We start from the raw sequence: 22,006 nt of genomic DNA, 5'->3' as shown, positions 1-22,006 counted from the left end.
TAGATAGATCAATAGGCAGAGCATGTATAGATACAGTAGGTCAGTGAGCATGCCTATGGCAGTCCATACTCCTGATGTATTAATCAAAACAAGTTTGATAGTAGTGTTGTGGGGACAAACTTTGGAAGCTTTCAGTGCCCATGTGTCCAGCACTGCTTTCTTAGGGATGCTTGCTTGTGTCAGCTCCTAAAATGAGGTCACTGTGCAAGACGTGTAGGAGGTAAAATTGGCCAAGTATAATCTTATCTGTGTGTGGGAATACTGTAAATCTTTGCAGATATTTTTACACAAAGTGCACACCATGGCCCACATTTTACTTGCCTCACTTGAATGAATAAACTCATTCACTTCAATGGCACTATTCATGTAAAAAACAGAAGACTGATACTCAACTGCTGAGTGCCTTGGGCCTGGTTTCTAATGCACGGAGGCCCCTTCCATGCTGTTTTGACAGTGTAAAAAGGCCTTAAAAGGATGAATGGTTCTGGCTACATTAGCAAGCATTGTGGCTCAATATAATTAGATCTCTAGTGCAAAACATTTGTTAATGAAGACCTGCCATCGGCACTGCAGGGGTGTCGGGGCGCTTGCTGCAGGCTGGTGCATGGCTGGGACATTGGTGGTGCTGGGGCACATCAGTGTGGTCCTGAGGCACAGCTTCCTCTCTGTCTGCAGGCTCTTCCCTGCTCAGATGCAACTGATGTGTCACAGGTGCTGCAGCCTTTGGTGCTTTTCTCTCAATGCCTTGGTTCTAGAAATTGCTTAGTTAGTGCTGTGAGCCTGAGCACAGAGTGCAGTGCTGACTCACTGTTGTGGATGTGTGGTTGGCCGTCCCGTGTCACAGAATCACAGAATCATTAAGTTGGAAAAGACCACTGAGGCCATCTAGTCCATCCATCCAGCCTTGTCTTCACATCTTGGCGAGTGTAGCTGCACAAGCTGAGCAGAAATTGAAGTCTTTCTGACAGACCCTCCTCACCTCCGTACTGTAAGCCATTGATGGACACTGTGTTACTCCATAGAGTCATTTACCTGCACATAAATTTGCCCACACGTGTTTGGCCCTAAACTCTAGCAGCTAGTTGAGCTTCTGGCCATCTCTAATTACCAAATATATAAGAACCCAGCATTTCTTCTTGCAGCTGCTATACGTGGGGTTGCAGTACTTGTCCTTCTCCATGTTACTTCAAAAACAAACAAACAAACAAACAACCATGAGAATGTGGCATGCACATATAATAATGTCTAATAATAAAATAATAACAGAGACAACAAAACAAGGGAAAACAAGCGAGAAGAAAACTCTATTCATTTCCTGACTGCATCTATGAGAATCCTTCATCTGCTGTCGCTAAGCATCCATTCATGCTCCTCCTGTTTGATATGCGGAGGTGGGATGTAGAAAGTTATTGTCACAGAGCTCTGCAGCTAATTCTGCTTGGACAGAAAACTTTGAACGCCTCTGCTCCTCCAAGTTTTCATTGAGGTGACTGTATTAATTTCCATGCATCTGATGCTATCTTATTCTTAGCAAGCGAATATCTTGGCCAGTATGGTTCCCAGGTCTAGATGGCTGGGCTTGATAACTGCTTGCTTGAATCTTGCTGGAAAGTTTCGGTGACATCAGTGATACAAATTCCAATCAGGTTTTATACCAAGCAGGTATAATTTAGACTGGAAACAGGCACTTATTACCAAAAGGAAAGACAGATTTTTACTGGTTTTGGGTTGCCCCTAAACTGATGCCAGTACTGATGAGAATTGGTTTTCACTGGTATTCTTTATGTTTTGAATCCACTTTGCTGGGATATCATGCTGTAGGAATGAATTCCTCCTGTGCTCTGAACCTCACGAGTTGGAATTTCCCCAGTACTTGCCTTATTAGAGAACAGCAAAGTCCAGATTGTTCACTACCCTTTGCTTTCAGGAATCATGTGCCCAGTGTAGAAGGTGTCAGATATGCTATCGTTCCTATTTAATGATGTTTTGAACCATTTTATGCTCATTTTATGTCTTGATGTCATAGGCTGTGTAAGGTGTAAGGGTCTGGCTTAGATTTTCATAAGCCTGTACATGCAATTCTGTAATTAGTTTTGACATCCATGGCTGTTTGCAGGATTTATACTCAAGAAGCTGCAGATGAAAATCTTCAACCTAGGAGTCATCCCCTGTGTAACTCCTTTCAGCCAATGCAGTTACATCAGGGTTGAGTTTGGCTCCCAAACTGGAAAAGTAAAAAGAGAAATTTTGCTCATAGCCTTTCCCACATGATGCTCCTTGTGATTCCTCCTACCTCCAAATCCTTGCTGGTAAAAGGAAATGTTTGTCCATAAGCCTGCAGTTTTTTCCACCATGGCAGCCTGTGATGAAATTGTATAGCTGCTAATTTGAGTAGAAAGCAGTCCTAATTGTGGAAAGTTGGCTTTCAATTCTCTGTCCTCATCCAGGACTGAACAGTAATGCAGGAGTTTCTTTGTAGAGAAACTGAAAGATTATTATTGCAGGGATTTCTCTCCTTACTGTTGGTGGATGTGTCTGAAAAAAAAAAAATACCACAACAAAAAACCTGCACAATAGTGATTACGTATTTTTATTTCTCAATCCCATTTTTTCCAGATTCTTCATTTTTTTTTAAACATATATAATTTGGGCAAGCTGAATTAGGCACTTAAACCATTGCTGAGCAGCCAATTGCGAGATGAAATTAGCAGGTAGTATCATAACAAGAATACAAGTGGGTGAAGAGAGACAGAAAAAGTGGAGACGTGATTTGCAGTGTGCCCAAATGGATTCGGTATGTCTGGTACAGAGCATGCAGGGAAGGGGAGAGCACCTTTGCTTCCTATTTCTCTGCTCTTCCCCATTGCCACACTTTATTTTTCAAGCGTTTCCAGCAGGTGCATCCCTCCCCACGATGAGCTCGGTCATTTGCTGTCTCTTGGCAGGGTGGCAGTGGGCCATGCTGAAATGGATACGAGTTTTGCTACTGATTTCATTCCAAGTCCCCCCCGTTGACAATCCCTGCTTCCGCCTAATTAAGCCAGCAGAAAGCCGACTTTCACACAGATCCCTGTCAACAAATAGGAGATGCTAAGCCAGAGAGCAGCTGAGCGAGAGTTGTCCCTGGTGCCAAATGGAAACAGGGACAGCCTAGGAGAGCAGCTCCCCTGTCCCAGGGTCCTCTTCTGCCCATGGGTCACAACATGCTTTGCAAAGTGTGCTGAAATAAATCTCACTAGGGGAGATGGTTAAAATTTGCATTTCTGGTGGTAATAATTGATGGCTTAATCTGCACTCGGGGCGTTTAGAGAGTGCACAGTATTGCTCGCCTGAAGTTTCTGTCCTTTCCTAAGTGTTTTCCTTCACTTAAGATCAAGAATTCTTTCTTCCATTTTGGGTGGCATCATTCCTTAAAGCAGAACAGTGAATTGTGAATAATGAACAAGTTTGGGGGATCAATAACCACACATTCTGGGTCATACGTTGTTCCAAATCATGTGACTACAAAGGAATGCTAGGGACGAACCGTGTGAGCCACATCCTCTGTTGATATAAATCAATTCAATGTTACAGAAGACATTAGAGCTACACCAGCTTAAACCCTCACCTTGCGAATGTGTTTGCACAAATGTTGGTGAAGCAGTGTTTAACTGGGTTTTCCTGTTTGGCAGTTTCTGCTCACAGTGCTGTAGTGGCAGTAGCTGGTGTTAGGCTTGTTGTCTAGGCGAAGCAACCTGGCACTGGGCAGCAGAGTGCCTTTCTCAGTGCCCTGTCGTGCCATCCCATGGCATGGGGCCAGGAGGGTTTCAGTTCAGAAAGAGCCATCTGCTGGTGCTGAGGATGCCAGGTACTGAATCCAGTTTCCCCCGTGGAAAGGACTGTGGGTATGTTCCTCGCTGTATAATCACGGCCTGCCCTGTTTCCAGACTTCTGGTGATCTGGGCAGTGATCCACCTCCAAAAGCAGGTCCTTGCACATGGAACTGAGCCGTGCTTCTCCAAGCAGCTCTCTGATGTTTGTAGATCTGGGACTTAACTCTGTCTCTAATCAGTGGTAAGCCTAAGGCCTTTAAAGTCCTGGAGATGCTATGAGTTCATGCAATAAACCCATGATGGGAGTAGAAATTGGTCTGATATTTCCTGAGGCCCGTTTCTATGCTCCAGCCTCTAAATAACACGGATTTTCTTTAGATGGATTTGTGAGGGCAAAAAAAAACCCAACAACCTTACAGCTGAGAGTAGTTTCTAGGTTGCTATCATTTTGCATGGGATGGTGACTCACTCTGATGCCATCTTCACAGCTGTTAGCACAAACCTGCCGAGCCATGGCCAGAAAACACTCTCATCCATGCTGTAAGAAAAGAGGATGAAGTGGCACTGAATTCCACATCTTACTGTTTTTAATATAGTTGAATAAGCTGCTCATTCAGCTGTTACTAAGGTGGTGTGTTTTCCTGTTTTCCTGGCCTCCTAGAGAAGTGGGATCAGCATGTGATCTGTGCGTGGAGGGAAGAGTCCTGGTGCAGTATGCCTTCAGCGCCTCGTCCCCGATGCCCTGCGATCCCTCGGGGCACTGGAGCCCACGGGAAGCAGAAGGTAAGCAAGGGGCTGGGGCAGAACTGTGGCATGGGGGAGGTCGGGCCGGAGCAAAAGGAGACCACAGAGCAGGTGGGGACCTCTGGGGAAGGGTGGCTGGTTGTACTTGAGAGTAGCAAGCAGAAAACGAGAGGGCGGGTGGATGCACTGCGTTCCTGAAGTAATACCCCCCGTGTTTTGGTCCCTGTGTCCTGACCCTGCCCATGAGTTCAGTGAATTTCGGGAGCTGAACTTGAACTTCAGAAAGCAGCAGAGTGCCAAGAAACACTGACCATTCACTTCTGCCAGATGAATTCCTCAAGGGAGCAGTTTAGGCCTTCTGCTCTGACTCCAAAAATGAAGAATTGCATGTTATTTCTTTGGGCTTGATTTCTGCTGCCTTCACTTATATTGAATTACTAACAGGCTGCACCAGCAGTCACACTGGAAGGAGCAGGGACTGCCTTTTGGGCAAGAACTCTGCAGGTGACTACATCATGTTCAGTCTAGTGCAGGGTGCTCTGCATGCTGTGCTTGTGGCTCCTCTAGAGCACGTTGGAGGAAAAATGGTCTGCAGAGACAGATGTACAATACCATTAAGTTGCCATCATCAACTCTACCCCATAGAATCAATAAGATTGGAAAGACCACAAAGATCACCAAGTCCAACCATCAGCACATCCCCACCATGCCCACTAAAGCATTTCCCTCAGTGCCACATCTATCCTTTTCCTGAGCACCTGAGCACCTCCAGGGCTGGTGACCACCACCTCCCTGGGCAGCCTGTTCCAGCGCCTCACTGCTGTTTCTGAGAAGAAATTCTTCCTAATATCCAACCTGATTTTTCCTAATATCCATACCTCCCATTGTGTACGTAGTTGGATGTAGTGGAGTGTTTAAATGTGATTATACCAGGCAGAGGTCAGTAATCACAGTTTACAGTTTGAGAAGAGCAGAATGTTAATTCAGTCTGTCCATCACAAGCTATTTCTTCAGGCACAGCACTCTCTGAGCCCAAACGTACAAGAGCTTCATTGAACACGAAGGTTCACACCTGGAATTTGCTAACTCTTAATACAGATGTTTTCTTATGTTAAGGGCTTCTCTGTCCTTCAGCTAGAATACATGGGAGTTAATCTACAAGGAAAATCATCTATTAGTTAATATGGGAATACATTTAATCTTGGCACCAAGAGTCCTGTTTACTCCTCAGGTCAGTGTGTGCAATGCATTGTTTCCCTGCTTTGTGATGGCACAAGATGTATAATCAAAGTGTTTCTTGCCCTGAATGCCCAGACCTCAGGTGGGGGCCCACTGGGGGCTGCAGTTCATTCCAACCCAATAAAAATTTGGACATCCAGGGCCAAGGCTGCTGAGCCCAACAGGGTGCACCTGCCCCTTGCATGGAGGTTGCAGAGGAGCCCCATCCTGGGAAGCAGTGCTCCAGCCACAGGTGTGACCTGATTGTCAAGTAAACAGAATTAGCAAAATTTGGATGGCTTGCAGTTGTAGTGCAGAGTGGAGGACTGAATTTCCACTCCGCCAACTCTTAGAAGACTTTGAAACCTGGTTTTGTTTGGAACAAAATCTGAAACTTTTGAATTTCTCCATGAAGGAAAATTAAAAACAAAAAGTGTTTGAGGCTGGCCAGAATGTTTTATTTAGCTTATGTAATTTCTCTTTCATGAACTTCAGTTCAATTATGACATTTGAAAGTGTCTCCTCTTAGTATATAATCTAGGGCAAAAGCAACTTTTAATATCAAAGTGAAAAGTGTTTGAAAGTACAAAAGCTAAATGAATTCTTCCAAAAATGTCAAAACACAATGTTCTATTATTGTTAGAACTTTCTTGCCATTTTCTTTTCCAGAGTAAAATTTTGGCCAAATAAATCCAATTTTGCGAAGTGTTTTGATTTTGAAAGAACTCTGTATTCCATTGAGATGCTCAGTTCCATCAAAATTTCTCCAACAAGCTCTGATTTGAAAACTTCTAGATCTCGCACGTCTTGCCAGCGGCATCATTCCTAGAGAAACTAAGCTTCTCTAAGATTTATTACCCAGCTACATTTTGCATTTAATTTCCTCTTTGTACAGTGTGTTCCTGCATATTCTTAACTATGAAGGGTGAAGTCTGATCCTTATCTGTCTCATTCAATTGCTGTTTTGCCATTGCTCTGGAAAGAAAATTTGGGAATTCTATCTTTTTACTACATTAACAAGTTGTTTTTGCTTTAGGGTAGAAAATAGACCAAGTGTATGGTATTTGTTGCTCTCTAATTTTCTGTCATCTCTACCAGAGTCCCTGATGTTCAGGATTTCTATCTGTTTGCATTTGGTCTGAGTTACAGATAGCACAGTTAGGTCATTTTCTGTCATCTTCAATTGTCTATCTCTGGGTTCTCAAGAATGCAAGCATTAAATTCACTTTCTACAAATGTTCATATATGTAAATCTCCACTGGTTGAACATTTGTGGAAAGTGAGTACAAAAGAGCCGTAAGCTTGGCCAACATGAACTCATTTTAAAATCTGAGACGACACTCACAAAAAAGGACTTAAAGTACTCACAGAATCATGGAATCATTAAGGTTGGAAAAGACCACTGAAATCATCAAGTCCAACTGTTGACCACTAACCAACGTCCCATGTCATTACTCATCCAGCTTTGTACCAGCACATCACCTTTTTCAAGTGTCCCAGAAGCAGCTCTGGACCTGGTTGGTCTGACAGCGATTTGCTGAGGTCCCATAGCACTATTATGCTGCTCAGGTACTCGCGTTGATCAGGACCACTTGTGAGCCATGACTAGAGGTTGCTTTGTCTTGATCAAATTGGAAAGGTCAGGGGTGAGTTTCTAGCTGTGACAGCAACAGGCTCCCTAGAGGCTGCTGGTCCCAACTCACCTCCCTGTGCAAGTGCCTCACTTCTCTGTCTTCATGGCAGGACAATGAGGGGACGTGGGTCTCTGCTCCCACTTCATAATGAGGGCTTGCACCGACACTCCAGGCTGAGCATATATATATTTTGAAACCTCCCTCCCCACCTCCCATCCCTGTATAACTGGAGATGGGACTTGCCACATCCTCACAAACCCCACATTCACATCTTACTTGTGTTTGGCCAGATGGGAGGCCATACAAAATGTCATTTGACGATTGATCTTGCTCATGTTCTCATAAGCTAAAGGGTTTTTAGAACTTGAGAACACAAGCATACGATGTCCAATCCATCATTTCTTTTTATATATAATCATTTGTAATTTTCATAGTATGTACCCGTGTCTAGAAACCTAGATACATGGAGAAAAGTTTTGATGCTGTTCCACAAATGAACAAACATTTCAAGTCTGAGTGTCTATAATCTTTAAGAAAGGGACTATTCATTTCAACTTTTTTTGGTTTTTAATTTCAATTTTTTTTATTTCAACTTCAGTACTTCATTTCAGTTTTCAGTCCATGCCAGACTATGGTCAAGCTCCCATTCTTGCCAGGCAGAGCTGTTCTTACTCAGTAGGCAGCAATGATCCACTTTCAGCTCCGTGCAGTGCACACTGAGTTTGACTTAGCTGAACACAGAGGGTCTCTTCCTGTTCTACCAAAGTATGTAGGTTTATTCTCTACTTAAGTCTTACAGAGATTTTGAACAGGCAGAGGTGAATTTGCAGGAACCCAAGGGGAACAACATCAAGGCTGTGAGCCGTTAATCCACTCCATTTTCCTATTGGCAAGATGCTAGCATTAATGCAACTCTTTCAAAGCACGTGAGATACTGGGGTTAAAACTCTCCTTCTTTGGGCTGCAGTTAGAGGCTTGCTGTGAATGTTGGAACACCATTCGTTGGCCAGCCAAGCACATGTGGATGGCAGCAAGCACTGTGGGATGATGTGGCTTGAGTGGGGTTCTCTCTGCTCACAGGGATTACACTCTTAGTCCTTGTGAGCTTGGCAGAAGGAACGTCTGAGGGTGTTCACTGGAATTCTGGCTTCCTGCATGGTGGATGGATGCTCTGGTCTGCCAGGTGCTGGGTTAGTGGCAGTGCTTTGTGCCATGTGAGGAGCAGGGGAGAGCTTAGGGGCAGAACATTGTGTTGGTCTTCTGAGAGGACTGCTGAGATACAGGGAAATCTTTCTGTGTCTGGGTTCATTTGGTATGAACAGGAGAACTCCCTGGGCTGTGTATCTTTGGCAGAAAAGGCACATTTCTATTACTTCACTGGATCACAGACAGTAAGAATAACCTTCACACGTTGCCCTTTTCTCTTTAAATTAGCAGTGATGTCCTGTTTGTCTGTGTTTGCCCAGTGCTTTATCTCACTTTCTTCCTCAGTTGCCAACAGCTGTGCTCTCCCTCTCTCATTTTCTCTTTCCATCTGCATTTTTCTCCTCTTGTTACCTTTCTTTATCTTTTCTTTTTCCTCTCTTCTTTCCTATACTTTGTCTTCTCTCTGTTCTGCTTGCTCCCTCTTTGTTTGATCATTTGGGAAGGAAGAGGGAATTTATAGCACTCACTGGATTCTGTTACCAACTGTTCCACCCATCTGACCTCTCTGGATCTTGCAGTCCACGATTCTGTGACAAATTGTAATGTTACCATTGTATTTGGGATCCCAGCAAGCCCTGTGGCTTTCATTAGTCCTTGGTAATACCTCCCATGAAGCTGAACATAGCCAGTGGTGAGACATGTAAAAGCACAAGTGCCTGTTGTTTCATCATGACAAGTGCAGAGAGCCAACTCAAACCTGTGCTCAGTGTGCTTCCAAAAAAGGGATCTTACACAGTGTACAAGATGAGCCTGTAAAGACGTAGGAGTGAGCTGAGTATTTTGCTGCCCCACAGCACAATGTAATGACTTCATGGAACCAGCAGAAGCTCTTGCCTTTGTCTTTGCTGAAGACAAGAGGAAAATATGATATTTTAGATTACAGAGATGTAAGAGGAACACTAGTGTGAAATGAAAGCAAAGTGAGTCTGTTTATCAAATGAAGTACCAAGTGAAAAATGATAGTGAAAATCAATCCAAGTGAAAATGGATAGAAAATATCACTGTTTGGCACTGTTTGGCACAGGGGAATGTAGCACCAATAGGAAGTGTGGGACCAGGCACACTGTCATGGTGTGTGCTGTGTGGTGTCTGCTCCATCTGGATGCTTTAGGTGGGTTTGTGTCTCACCCAGCCATGAGACACAGGCATTAAACTCCTCTCCGTTCTGGCCATGCCTGTTCTGCCCAGACAAGTAATGAGCTCCCTGTAGAGATATGTTTACCTGCCACCAGTTTCTCTTTCAGTGCTGTTGCCAATGATAAGCCATGTTCTCTGCTTTCTTTTATGCACTTTCTTTGTTTCATTCCTTCTTTCCAGGGCACCCTGACGTTGAACAGCCTTGTAAATCCAGCGTCCGGACATGGAGCCCCAACTCAGCTGTCAACCAGCACACGGTGCCCCCCGCCTGCCCCGAGCCCCAGGGCTGCTACCTGCAGCTGGAGTTCCGCTACCCCCTGACTCCAGAGTCCCTCACAGTGTGGGTGACGTTTGTTTCCCCCGACTGGGACTCCAGCGGAGCGGTGAATGACGTCAAGCTGCTCACTGTCAGTGGGAAGAACATCTCACTTGGGCCGCAGAATGTCTTCTGTGACATCCCTCTGACCATCAAACTAGACGCAGGACAGGTGGGCGAGGAGGTGTACGGCATCCAGATCTACACTCTGGATGAGCACTTGGAAATTGATGCTGCCATGCTGAGCTCCATCCCCCACAGCACGCTGTGCACAGACTGCAAACCCATCCAATACAAAGTGGTTCGAGATCCTCCTTTCCAGTCCGGGTCTCCCGTTGTCATCTCAAACCTCAGCAGAAGATTCGTTGACATGTAAGTACTGCTTTGCAGAGATGCCTGCAGATTATAGCCTCTTCTCAACCTGCTGATGTCTGGTATTGCCGTTGGGCACTGGACTTTTAAACTAGGTAGATGTATCAGTTAGCACCAAGAGAGGATGTTCTCTTTCTTTCTGGAATTTAGGAGCATTACAGTCAGGGGAAATCACCTGCTGGTCATGCAGAAATTCCATCTTCCTTTAAGCTGAAAGGATACTGCAAACTAGTTGAGCTTTGATAAGTTTAAGATAACCTGAGGGAGGACCTCAGCAGTATCATGGTCACCATTTCCTTAGAAATTTTTTTCACAGTAGTATTTTAGTGAAGGAGGCAGCATTGCTTTCAGTGCCAGAGCATCGTAACTTCTAATTAGCTGCTTGAGAGAGAAGGCAGAAAGTAGAATTGCGTGTTCAGGTATGTAAATGTGTTTCAGCTGCTTTCATTTTCTCCTTTCATGTGTCACTGACACAGGCTGTATTGCACAGTAAACACATCATACGTGCCAGTTTGTTGTAGGGAGTGAATTTCATCTTAGCTGCAGTTATGCTCATCTGTGAAGGAATGTATGATTGTTGAGGAAAGCTCAACTTCAAAATATTTAATGATTTCGAGGAGATCCATGATCTACCCACAGGCATTCTCCAGAAGCAAGAAAAACATCTTTTGCATAACATGATTCCCTGGAAGTGATTCACTCATCTGTGGGAACAACATGAAGCTCTTTTGAAAATGAACACCAGATAAAAGGAAACCTGCTAAGAAAACTGCACTCTAATTTAGAAAAGATGATCTAATTAGTACAGCTAATATCAAGGAAGCATACATCATTATGGTCTTCTGAAGCATGTTTAAATATAATAAAAATGATTAATTAACAATTCAGTAATCATGAGCTACCATCCCTTTCATGGTGCAATTATACAGCTCAGAAGATGCAAATTGTCCCTATGGGTTTAAAAATTCAAGGTAGCTAACAATAGTGAATATAAAAGCAAACCCCTGAACCTCGTGCTGAAAGTTAAGCATGTGCAGAAACGCTTTATTGGGTTGTAGCCTTGTTCCAACAACTGCTGGCACTTCACAGGAGATGAATATTGGCATATTGGAAACGTGGAAAACTGGTGAATTTTCCCATGGTTTTGCTGTGAAAGCATCTTTGCCTGAAACCTGGCCCACTCACACTGGAAAATGGGACTGGTTTGGTTTGAAATATTTGCATACCTTAGCATAAGTTCCCACAGAAGCAGGTCCAGTTTTGAGTTCATAATAAAGCGTGAAAAAAAAAAGTCCAAAACATAACTTGTATTCTGACTGCTATTTCCGTGTCTTTTGGTGTAATTTTAGGGGTGACTTCTAGCCTGTAGCCATCTGAAGTGGGAAGGTGCTCCCGCTGTTCAGTCAGTAGCCAGGGAGTAATAACAATTTTCCTGTATGGCACTGAATAAATTACACTGCATAACACTGCTGTACCTGTCTGCATGTCTCACTTAGTTATAGAGTCAGCTGAAAACCAGGCGAAAAATAGAAGGTTGTCTTTCAGCAGTCAGGAGACAGAAGCAGCTGCTGGCAAAGGCTGGCACAGCCAACCAACCAAAGCCTTTCATCTGGCCAGCTGTGGGCAGAGGGTCCTCTGAGGGTCTGCAGTGGAAATCTAGTCAGTGAGCTTTGACTTGGCACTTGGAAAGCTAAAATGCAGCCTTTAGCCACTGGGTGAGGAGCAAAGATGCATATTGCTTAGCACTTGGAGATGTTTTTTTTTTTAACGCAGGGCTCTGGCATGTGTTTGAAATCTTGAAAAGTGATTTTTTCATGTCCTAATACTCATATGTGCATAGCACTGTTTCATACCCTCCGGAGCTGAGGGGTCCTGCAGCTTCACAGCAAAGAGAAGCCGCAGCCCTTGAGCCCTGTGAGCAGGAAGATGTCTCATAAAGTCCCGGGTAGCGGTGCTGGGCAGCACTCCATACGTACATGGAGGGTAAATGCAGTATCTCACCCCTTCCTCATCTGCGTGTCTCACTCTGTATACAGCTGGAATTCAGCATATCTGCACAACCAGACACTGCAACCCCTTTATCTCTCTGTAAGCCCCCCAGTTCCCCCTCCTTTTTATGCTTTTGCATGTTTTCCGTATTAAATAAGATGACACCCCCACATGTTCTACGGAAGGTTATTTTGAAGGCAGTCGCCTGTCTTTACTCGTGCCTCCTCTGACCTTGATCTTCACTTTCTCTTTTTCTCCCAAAGAAAATATTTGCTTGCGCTGTTATCTGTGAGCAAGATCCTTTCCCCAGGTGTGGCGATGCTGAAAGAGAAATTAATTTCTCCTACCTTCTTCCCATCAAAGAGAGGGAACTTCTCTTTAAGTCTTTAATGGATAGCCCTTGCCTAGTCAGCATTGGGTGCTCCACAACGGGGAGGAAATAACTACAGCAGTGGAAACCTTTTATTAAGAAATGCAAAATAATGCCAGACCTTCTGTTCTCAAGCTGAATTTTAATCTCAGCTCTTGGCTCAATTGTTTCTAAGGGACAGGACCTTATCCTTGGACCTCCCAGAAACAAGGCAAGATGCTCTTGCTTCCACTGAGCGCGATTGGCCAGAATTGCTGTAATCTGCAGTACAGAATGAGGCTCGGTGCCTAGGAAGAGAGCAGAAAGCTGAATAAATCAATGGGGAAAAAAAAGGTCGGGCCAGGTGCAGCGCAGAACTGCTGAGTCGTTGCGCCGCAGTCAGCGATAAGGGCAGAGCCACATCTGCAGATCTCAAAGTCTCAGCTCACGGTTTAATCCAAAGTTTGGGTTGTGCTCTTACTGTTTTGCTTTCGCTGTTCCCTGGGAATAACCCACGAGGGAGTGGGGATGGCGATGGCGGTAATTGTTTTGCCCTCGCTTTGGCCTTGCTGTAGCGCTTTTATGCTCACATGGATGCTCTTGCAATCGTCTGTGGCAGCCACTGATGTTTGTAAGAGTTCAGTGAGAGGAGTGCCCCCAGTGGAGGCTCTCCTGAGGATGACAGGAGGCAGCTGGACACCAGTCCTTGGGAGGCACCATGGTGGGGAGCAGCCCATGTTCCCCACCGTGCTCCTGCTCTGAACTCATCTCTCCATCATGCCAAGCCAAGAGGTGCTGAAGTTAGTTCTGGAAAGTTGGAATAACTGGGAAAGTTTCTGCGAATTGGAATTCTTTCCAACTTTTCTGCCACGGACTTCATAGGAAACCTCAGAACATGGTGGACTGTGATGGAACAGGTCATCTTTGTAACCTTCTTCTTTGTTAACCTGTAGGATTTTTCATGACAAAGACACTGACTGAAATAGCCTTAGAAAGAATCCCAGCACAAAGCCCAGCTATGAGTTTTGATTTTGCAGAGTTGAACATCACTGAGCAGCAAGTATGCTTTCCTGTGATATCTCCATCTGAGTTATTCTCACACTGACTAGTGCTTTAGTACCTAAGTGACACCTAGAGATACTGCATTCATAATTCAAAATAAAAGAAAAAGAGACCAAGAGAGAAACCTGCATTTTCTCATATACAGAATATATTTTTCTTGTCACACTTAGCTTTTTTTCCACCTATTTTCTAAGGCTACGCCTTTTCTGTTCCTTGGAAATAGAGGGGACTGGTTGTCATCTATTGTTTAAGCAAGTACAGTATTTTAAAATATTATGTTAGAGTCAGGAGTTCCATTCAGTGCTAAGCTTACAAGCTCAATTTCATTTGAAGTGTTTTAACCGAGCACCTAAGAGAGTGGGATCCAGATCTCTGTAGGGCTTCTTGACTGCAAAGGATTGAGGAATTACATCATTGAGACTGCAGGTATTTGGAGAGGTTGCTTTGGTGCTGTTCATGGTTTCCTGGCACTTTGCAGGCTGTATCTGAAAGAGTTTGTTTCAAAATGTGTGTTATCGATAGCATTTGTGTTTGTTGGTATGCAGTCAGGAAGCCATGCATGTGATTTGTTAGAAACCCCTGATGATGTGGTGTTGAAGGAGATGGAAAACACTTCTTAGTCTGAATGCATATGAAATACGTTGTAAACTCCTTCAAACATAGCAAGCAGAGAGGCTGGAAAATCAGCAGTGGCTGTTGGAGGTGAGCAGGACTCCTTTGCAAGGCTGCAGTTACACACAGCAGGCCCAGCTCAACAGGGCTCGGAAAAAATACAAATATCACAATGATGATATGTAATGTTAAGGCCCTGTTGAATGCAACACTAAAATTTCATGGCAACATCTGTCCTTGTTATGGCATTCCTTCCTTTGCATTCATCTTGAAGATCTATTTCTCTATTTTCTGAAGCTCTACCAGCCAGAGGAATGTATGATCTAAAGCAGCTGAAATGAATTGCCAGATCCATCTGTCATGAAGATAATTAACACCATATTTCCACCCAAACAAGATACAGATCACTGGGTGGATGTTCTCCTGATACCAAAAGCTGAAGCCCATATTATCAACATCTTCTGCTCCCCCTCCCCCACAGTTGCCATGCCAAATCTCTCTTGATATGCCAGGAAATACTGAGGAGTATCTAAGATAGGACTGAAACGTTAAGAAAGCACTTTACATGCCCAGATTTATCTACAAAAGCTGCTAGGTTTTCTGTATGATATCGGCACGCTACACATCTGGATTCCCAACAGGCCTTAGAACTGTGTCTGGTGTTCCAGATGTCCTTGTGCAACAGCATGAATACTTACAGCAAGCCTAGAAACGCCTTGCCTTGATGTGTGCAAGGACCTCATGCACTTCTTTGTGAATCTTTCCCACTGATGGTTTATAGTTACCTTCCAACTGAATGAATGAAACCAGTTACTTCTTGCCTTCTCATTTGCAGTGAAGAGCTCTGAGGTTATTCAGGATTTCTTGATCCTCTGTACCAACATAAGCATCATTTTGAGACACCCAGTCCCTGTAAATTGTTGATTCCTGCATTCTAACTCCATCCTTCTCTGCATTGACCTATATATATTGGTCTGTATACCAATTCCATCTTAACAAACATTTCATTCCTGCAAATAATTAACCTCAAAGTGATAACTGAAGGACAAATGTACATTTCACTTCAGTGTTTCTTTCAACCCAACCAACTTCAGCTAGCAGAAGTAGGTGCAAAACAGTACATTTCTTGCTGAGTCCATAAGTATTTGATGCCTTCCATCACCACTAGCATTACCCAAGACCTGTCCTTATTAAAAGTACTTGCCCTCTAGTCTGCATCTGGCTGATTTCTTTCCCCTGATTACCCAATTATCCATATTTTTTCTCTCCAGTAATGTATTAAAGAGATCCTTGTCTGTATTTATATGAAAGTTTACTGCTTATCTCCAGCGAAAACACTTTTACCAAACAACTGCAGCATAGGAAGTTCCACACAAATGCGCAAAGGAACTTTTTTACAGTGAGGTGACGGAGCACTGGAACAGGCTGCCCAGGGAGGTGGTGGAGTCTCCTTCTCTGGAGATGTTCAAGACCTGCCTGGATGCCGACCTGTGCGACCTGCTGTAGGGAACTGCTTTGGCAGGGGGTTGGACTCGATGATCTCTGGGGGTCCCTTCCAACCCCTACAATTCTGTGATTCTGTGATTCTGTGATTCTGTGAAACTTCCATGTGAATAGATTCACTTTTAGTCTTCTTTTTTGCTCATTCCTTCACATCTTCTGCACCGCTAATGCAGAGCAGTGTGTGAACAAAGCTATTTCATACTTTCCCACGCAGCAAAAACCCTTCTATCCCTGTGTCCCACCAGGTGTCTCTTACTGCTGTAGTGTTGAGACTCAGGTACCTCTGCTCCTGCATCCTTCTTACACTCATGTGAAGGAAGCTCGGGCTCTCCATGTCCCTGCTGGGCCGTGGCAGCTGGAAGCCACATCCTGATGGCTTTCCTTACATCTTCCTCTCTTCATCAGAGATGCCATGTTATCTCTGCAGATGAATAAAACCTACTTCCTGACCCCACACGCAGAGCAAGACAGCAATTTTTCCCTACCACCCTCTGCCAAATTGCCTTAACCCTGCCTGAGAGAAGAGAAAGAACAATCCGGCGGGCCGTGCCTGTTCAGCAGGCAGCTTTTCTGCTCAGCCTGCGCCGAGATGCTGCTTGGTGCCAGCTGCAGTGATAGATTTGTGGTTCTTTGGTGTTGTGGTTTCTTATGTAATGCTGTAGCTATAGCTGGCACTTGGCAGAACCGTAGCTCCTGTTCTGGCTCAGCTGCATATGATGCAAGAATAAGGTAGGAAGGGCGGGTTCGTTTCTTCATAGTTCTGTGATGCTGAGCAGCAGCCAGAGTGATTTTTCAGCCTGGGTTTACTCTGAACTGGGACATGGCTCTGAGTGACGCCCAGTTGCCTCTGTCAAAGAAATGACTCAAGAGCATGGGAATAGCCAGAAAACAGTGGCTGCCCCACTTCAGTAGCAGCACATTGCTTCAGAAGGGAGCAGCTCTGCTCCCACCAGGGACTTCCCACACACTGCTGCTGCATTGCATGGTTGTCCTCAGCATCCCATTGCCCGGACTGCAACGCCGCCATGTGCCAACGTCCCTCAAACAGTGAGCCTTCATTGCCATCCTCTTATTAACCAAATAGATACTATTAGAAATGGATATATTTAATCACTCCCAGCCAGGCTGGAATTTGAACTCCCGACCTAGGAGTAGTAGCAGAGTTTTCAGCTGCAGGAAAGGAAAAAATGAAGGTCAAACAAGACTTTTCCTGCTGGGTGAAATAATTTATTGCAGGTGAAACAGTCTCAGAGACGTGGTAAATTAGGGTGTGCATTATCTCATAATTTCTCTCTGATGTTTGCCTTCCTGTGTGCATCTTTATTTTGAGCTCTCAATAAGATGAGGAGTACCAGAAATCTCCCAGGAATAACAAATGATTTTGTTGGTTTTGGGTATTGTTGTTTTTTTTTTTTGCTCGATTGGGGAAAGAAGCATTGGGCAGACACGTGTTATGCAACAATTTAAAAATAACTCTCTTGTAAAAGTTGGAGTGAGCCTCAAATACCGCAGCAGCAGCAGCAAAGTGCTACCTACCTTTTTATCAGCAGCGTCAGCCAGCACTGATTATTTTTCTCTGCTGCTTTCACCGAACTGTTGGCCCGTTTGTTTCCTGGGCATTTCATTTCAATATGTTTTCCTGCAAAATAAATTTCACATGTCCGTTAAATTTGGAGCTGTCCTCAAGCAGGGAGTAATGCTGTGCTGTCCTGAGTACCTGATCAGATAGCACAGCAGCAGCCAAAGCAGAAACCCTTTCAGTGCATCATTGCTCATCAATGTGAGCCCAAAGTCTTCCACCACTTCCCCCAGAATCACTTTTTCTGGCCAGGATCTTCTGAAACACATGCTGAAATGGGCATCTCCATGCTGCTGCTGCCATTCCAGCACTTCCCTGTGTCTTGTTGTGAGAGGAAGGCAGAGCGGAAGCAGCGAGTTGTGCCCACTGAGGATGAGTGGATTTGCTGCCTTCAGAGCTCAGTGCAGATCGTTTCCTCACAGTGGTGCAGATCTTTTTTTTTTTTTTTTTTTAGATGTAAGACCAGTTGCAGATGTAATGACAATAGAGGAAATTAGCTCATGATGGGATTTAAGAAAGAGGCTAGTGGAAATATGTTCAGTAATGTTCAGTTATTAAACCATTACAGATCCCACTGGAGACCAGCTAGTAGGATTTCTCATAATCTGAAGTGGCTTAAAGCGAAACGCAGAGCCCCTAAGGGGGGAAATGACAAAATGTTCCTCTGGAGGAGTCACCTCCTCTCCTCACACACCCCTATGTGCTCCTCGTGTGGGTCTGCACATCCATCTTTCCTAAATGCACCCATGGATTCAGGCTGCTGCCTGGCCCCACACTGCAGCACCATGGGCCCAGCACAGCCCCAGTGCCCATCCCTTCCCTGCAGAGCCCCAGTGAGGGGCAGTGGAGGAGGTGGAAGCTGAGGAAACTGCAAACATCTGTGTGCTCGGGGCCTGGCCGAAGCCTTGCTGAAAATAGACACAGCTTCCCTGGGCTCCAGGAGCAGTCAGGTCAGGCTCACGTGGCTCTGTTTACCCTTTCAGGGGATTTCACAGACACAGGAGGGCATTAAGCTCTGAAAATCAGGTCTTGGCTCTGTTGAAAGGAAATGGTAGAGGTCAGGACTGGATGTGGGGAAGAGTGTTCCTCCTGCAGGCAGAGCCCCATAGTATGGCGTGGGGTAGGGAGAATGCTGCCATGGTTGGAGCTGTGGGTGCTGCAGGCACAGCCGGGACATCGTTAGCAGTGTGAGCAATCACACGCTGCTCATCCAGAGGCACGATGCAACAGGCAGAGAGGTTCTGTGGTGACGGTGATGGCCTTTTAGCAACCAACCCGCCCCAGCCTGCCGCCAGCCCCAATGCTGTTTTCTCCCTGCTCCTGTGCACCGCAGCGCTGTGTCCTCAGGCGCTGGTTGCTGGCACCGCTCCCTGGGAATGAACAGAGATGCACTGATTCCCTCCGGCTGCAAGTGGGGCTTGCTGTGGGTCAGGGCCCAGAGCTTTCCTTTCTCAGCTCAGGGCTGATTGGAGCAGCAAAGAACCGAGCAAAACAGATTTCCCCCCTCCTGCCCTGCTTCTAATAGCAACCAGGTGCTCCGACACTTAACCTGTGTACCGCCGTGAAATTGCCTGTCTTGTGCAAACACCCGCGTGAGGCCCCGGGCCCCTCGCATTTCCACTGCTCTGGTAATTGTAACCCAATCTCACGTAGATCCTGCATCTCTGTCTTCCACTCTTAAGTGTTCATGTGGTTGTTTTTGCTGCTGTTGTTCAACCAAGAAAGTAGAAAATTGACTGTTGATGTTTGATTTATTTTTAAGAGAAGAAAAAACAACAAGAATTATCTTTCAGGCCTTGGCTACAAAGTTGTTTTTTTATTAAATGTGCTACTGTGATTTAAATTGGCACCAGGGCAAATACTTGGACGATTATATCAAAGTCTGCTGGAATTAATCAGTTGCATATATATCTATAAGTTTGCTACTGTATAAAGTTATGATCCTTACATGAAGGACAGAAATCTTTCTTTCTGGAAGGAAAATCTGTCTTGCTAAGTGGGAGATGGTGGGGTCACCATCTCTGGAGATCTTCCAAAGTTGTGGAGATGTGGCACTGAGGGAGGTGGTCAGTGAACATGGTGGGATGGGTTGGGGTTGGTGATCTTAGAGGTCTTTTCCAGCCTTAATGATTCTGTGATTCTAAGGGAGAGTTCTCTCTTAAGGCAAATGCTTGACATGCTTAAGGTCCTGAGCAGAGCAAACATGCAGCTCGGAGAGATGGGCTGCAGCAGAACTGCTGTGTTTGGGATCTGGGTATGTTACTGAGGTCTGAAGCTGTTCCAGACTTACACCAGTGTGCACAAGCAACACAGTAATGGGCCATTTGGGTTTTGTGATATCTAGAAGAGATGGTGGTAACTTTTGTACGTGGATGGATATCGTGGAGCAAAGAATGTTTTTCTCTTTCTAAAAGATTTTGATTGCCCAACCTTTGACTTCAACCTCTGACTTCAACCACAAAGTCTTTCCGGTACTGTGTACAGTGGTTATGGGAGGTGTCACTGGAAATGCCTTCCTGATACAGTCGTGTTGAGTTGGGCACTGAATGGTGAGGCTGGGCTTCAGGCAGCTAAGCCAGCCCTAGAGCAAAACGTACCCCAAAAGTATTCACCTGAGGTTCCCTGGTCAGACCACAGTCCAGGCTTAAGCTATGTTGAGAGCAGGAATCCAGCCTCCAATCTCCACCTTTGCATCCCACACATGAGTTCTCGTTCCACTCCCCTGTTGGGAGCAAGGCGAACAGAGCAAACCCACTGCCCCCATTGGGACCCTGTTATGGGCAGAGGGAGAAGCTGCTCCAAGTTTGCTCCCCAGGTATTTTTGTCTTCTGAGTCAGCTCGCTGGTCAGGAGAGGGGCAGAGACTTCTTCTGAGGCCTTTGCACCTGCCATGTCGTTGGGCTTATCCAAACTGCCCGAGACTGGGCCACAGCTGAAAAAACAGCCCAGATTTTTGACGTCCTTTTGTTTACAGAATCTCGCCCCTCCTCTCTCCCAACTGCAGAGCCAGGCAGGAATTCTCTTCATTATCTTCTGCCGTGCTTCTCATGCCATTTTTATTAAAAGAAGAAAAGGAAAAAGCAAGGGGAGTGCATGTGAGAGAGGAAAAGGTAATAGAAGAGAATAATCTTATGTGGACAATGCAAATGGCAACACAGGAAAAAGGAGGGGAGCTGGGGAGCACATGTATCCACACTGTCCTAAAGTGACCTCTTCCCCTTAGTTTCTCTTTATCGATTGGTCTTGGGAGCTCTTGGAGAGCCTGCAAGTGTTGACTGTATTGTAGGGATGTGGGGACGTCGCTCGTGGTCTGGGGCTCATTCTAGGTTGCAGAGATCTGTTTGGGAAGCGCTGCCTTTGGGCACAAGACTTGGTGACTGTTGAAAGCCAAAGCAAGCTGGGTCCTTTGTAGGGTGCTTGAGGTGCAGGATGTGTCTGCTTCACTTAACAGTACCTCTGACAGCCATAATTTAACTGGAGATGCCTAAGACCTTGTCATTTTGTCCTTAAATAACACAAACACTGTCTTCTTTCATTGCTTACGGCCATTTCTGTTTTCGTAGGACAGAAAGTAGGATAAGCCTTTTGGATATTTTCAGTTTTGTTCAAAACAGGAATTTGTTGTGCTAAAAAAACAAACAAACAACAAAACAACTTCCTGCTATTATTTGTAGCAGGAAAAACAGACATGCCATGGTAGTGGGAAGAGGGAAGCAGGTCGCTGCTTTCTCTTGGTGCTTTCAGGGGCCGTGCCCCTAGTGAGGCAGTGGCACAGAGAAGCGGTGGATACCCCATCCCTGGATGGGGACATCCCAGGTCAGGCTGGACCTGGGGCTCTGAGCACTGACAGAGCTGTAGGTACCCCTGTGCATTGCAGGAATTTGGACCAGATGGCCTTTAACAGTCCCTTCCAACTCAGATAACTCTATGGTTCTGTGCCCTCAGTCTGCAGCCCAGCTGTGGGCATCGAGCAGGTGTGGCTGGGTCACAGCTGGGTACCTGTGAATTTGGTGATCCTTCAAAACCACCTTGGTCTGAGTAGAAAACTGTTTCCCAGTGTTGTTTTCCCCTGTAAGTTATACAGAAATACACGTTCAGAGAGCAGCAATCCATTGCCCAATGGATGTTTCAAGTTCAACATGACTGCCCCCCATACCCAGGATGACCAGGAGAAGGGAGAGAGGGCTGTACATCTCCAACCCTGGATCTGTTGCTTTCACCAGCAGACAGGCTAGGAGCCCTGGTGGCGTTCTGGACGGCACGCTTTAGTTCCCCCTCTCAGCAGAGCACTTGAGTCATTGCTTTTTAATATGAGTGCCTCCCCACGGGCGGAAGCCGCAGCGATCAATGCGGCTCACTCAGTTCTCGAAAAGGTCATTAAAAGACCATAGATATAAATTTAAACGAGTGTTTGTTCACATCCTCAGCGCTAAAGATGCTCTCCTTTCTCACCTCCTGACACAGCATGGAGCAC

General features: G+C 45.3%; 1 protein-coding gene across 1 annotated transcript in view; it reads left to right on the top strand.

The window, feature by feature from the left end:
- Positions 1-22,006, top strand: part of PAPPA (pappalysin 1) — a 173,381-nt gene that overhangs the window by 61,826 nt on the left and 89,549 nt on the right. Inside the window, exons 6-7 of the mRNA XM_042878915.1 lie at positions 4,474-4,595; positions 9,932-10,439. Of these exons, the coding sequence (XP_042734849.1) occupies positions 4,474-4,595; positions 9,932-10,439 (630 nt within the window). The remainder of the gene's footprint in view (positions 1-4,473; positions 4,596-9,931; positions 10,440-22,006) is intronic.

The sequence above is a fragment of the Lagopus leucura genome, unplaced genomic scaffold (assembly GCF_019238085.1).
Source record: "Lagopus leucura isolate 7727_CA_CO unplaced genomic scaffold, USGS_WTPT01 Super-Scaffold_100022, whole genome shotgun sequence".
In the NCBI taxonomy this organism is placed as follows: domain Eukaryota; kingdom Metazoa; phylum Chordata; class Aves; order Galliformes; family Phasianidae; genus Lagopus; species Lagopus leucura.
The sequence above is the reverse complement of the archived record's forward strand: the minus strand, read 5'-3'. Positions and strand labels throughout refer to the sequence as shown.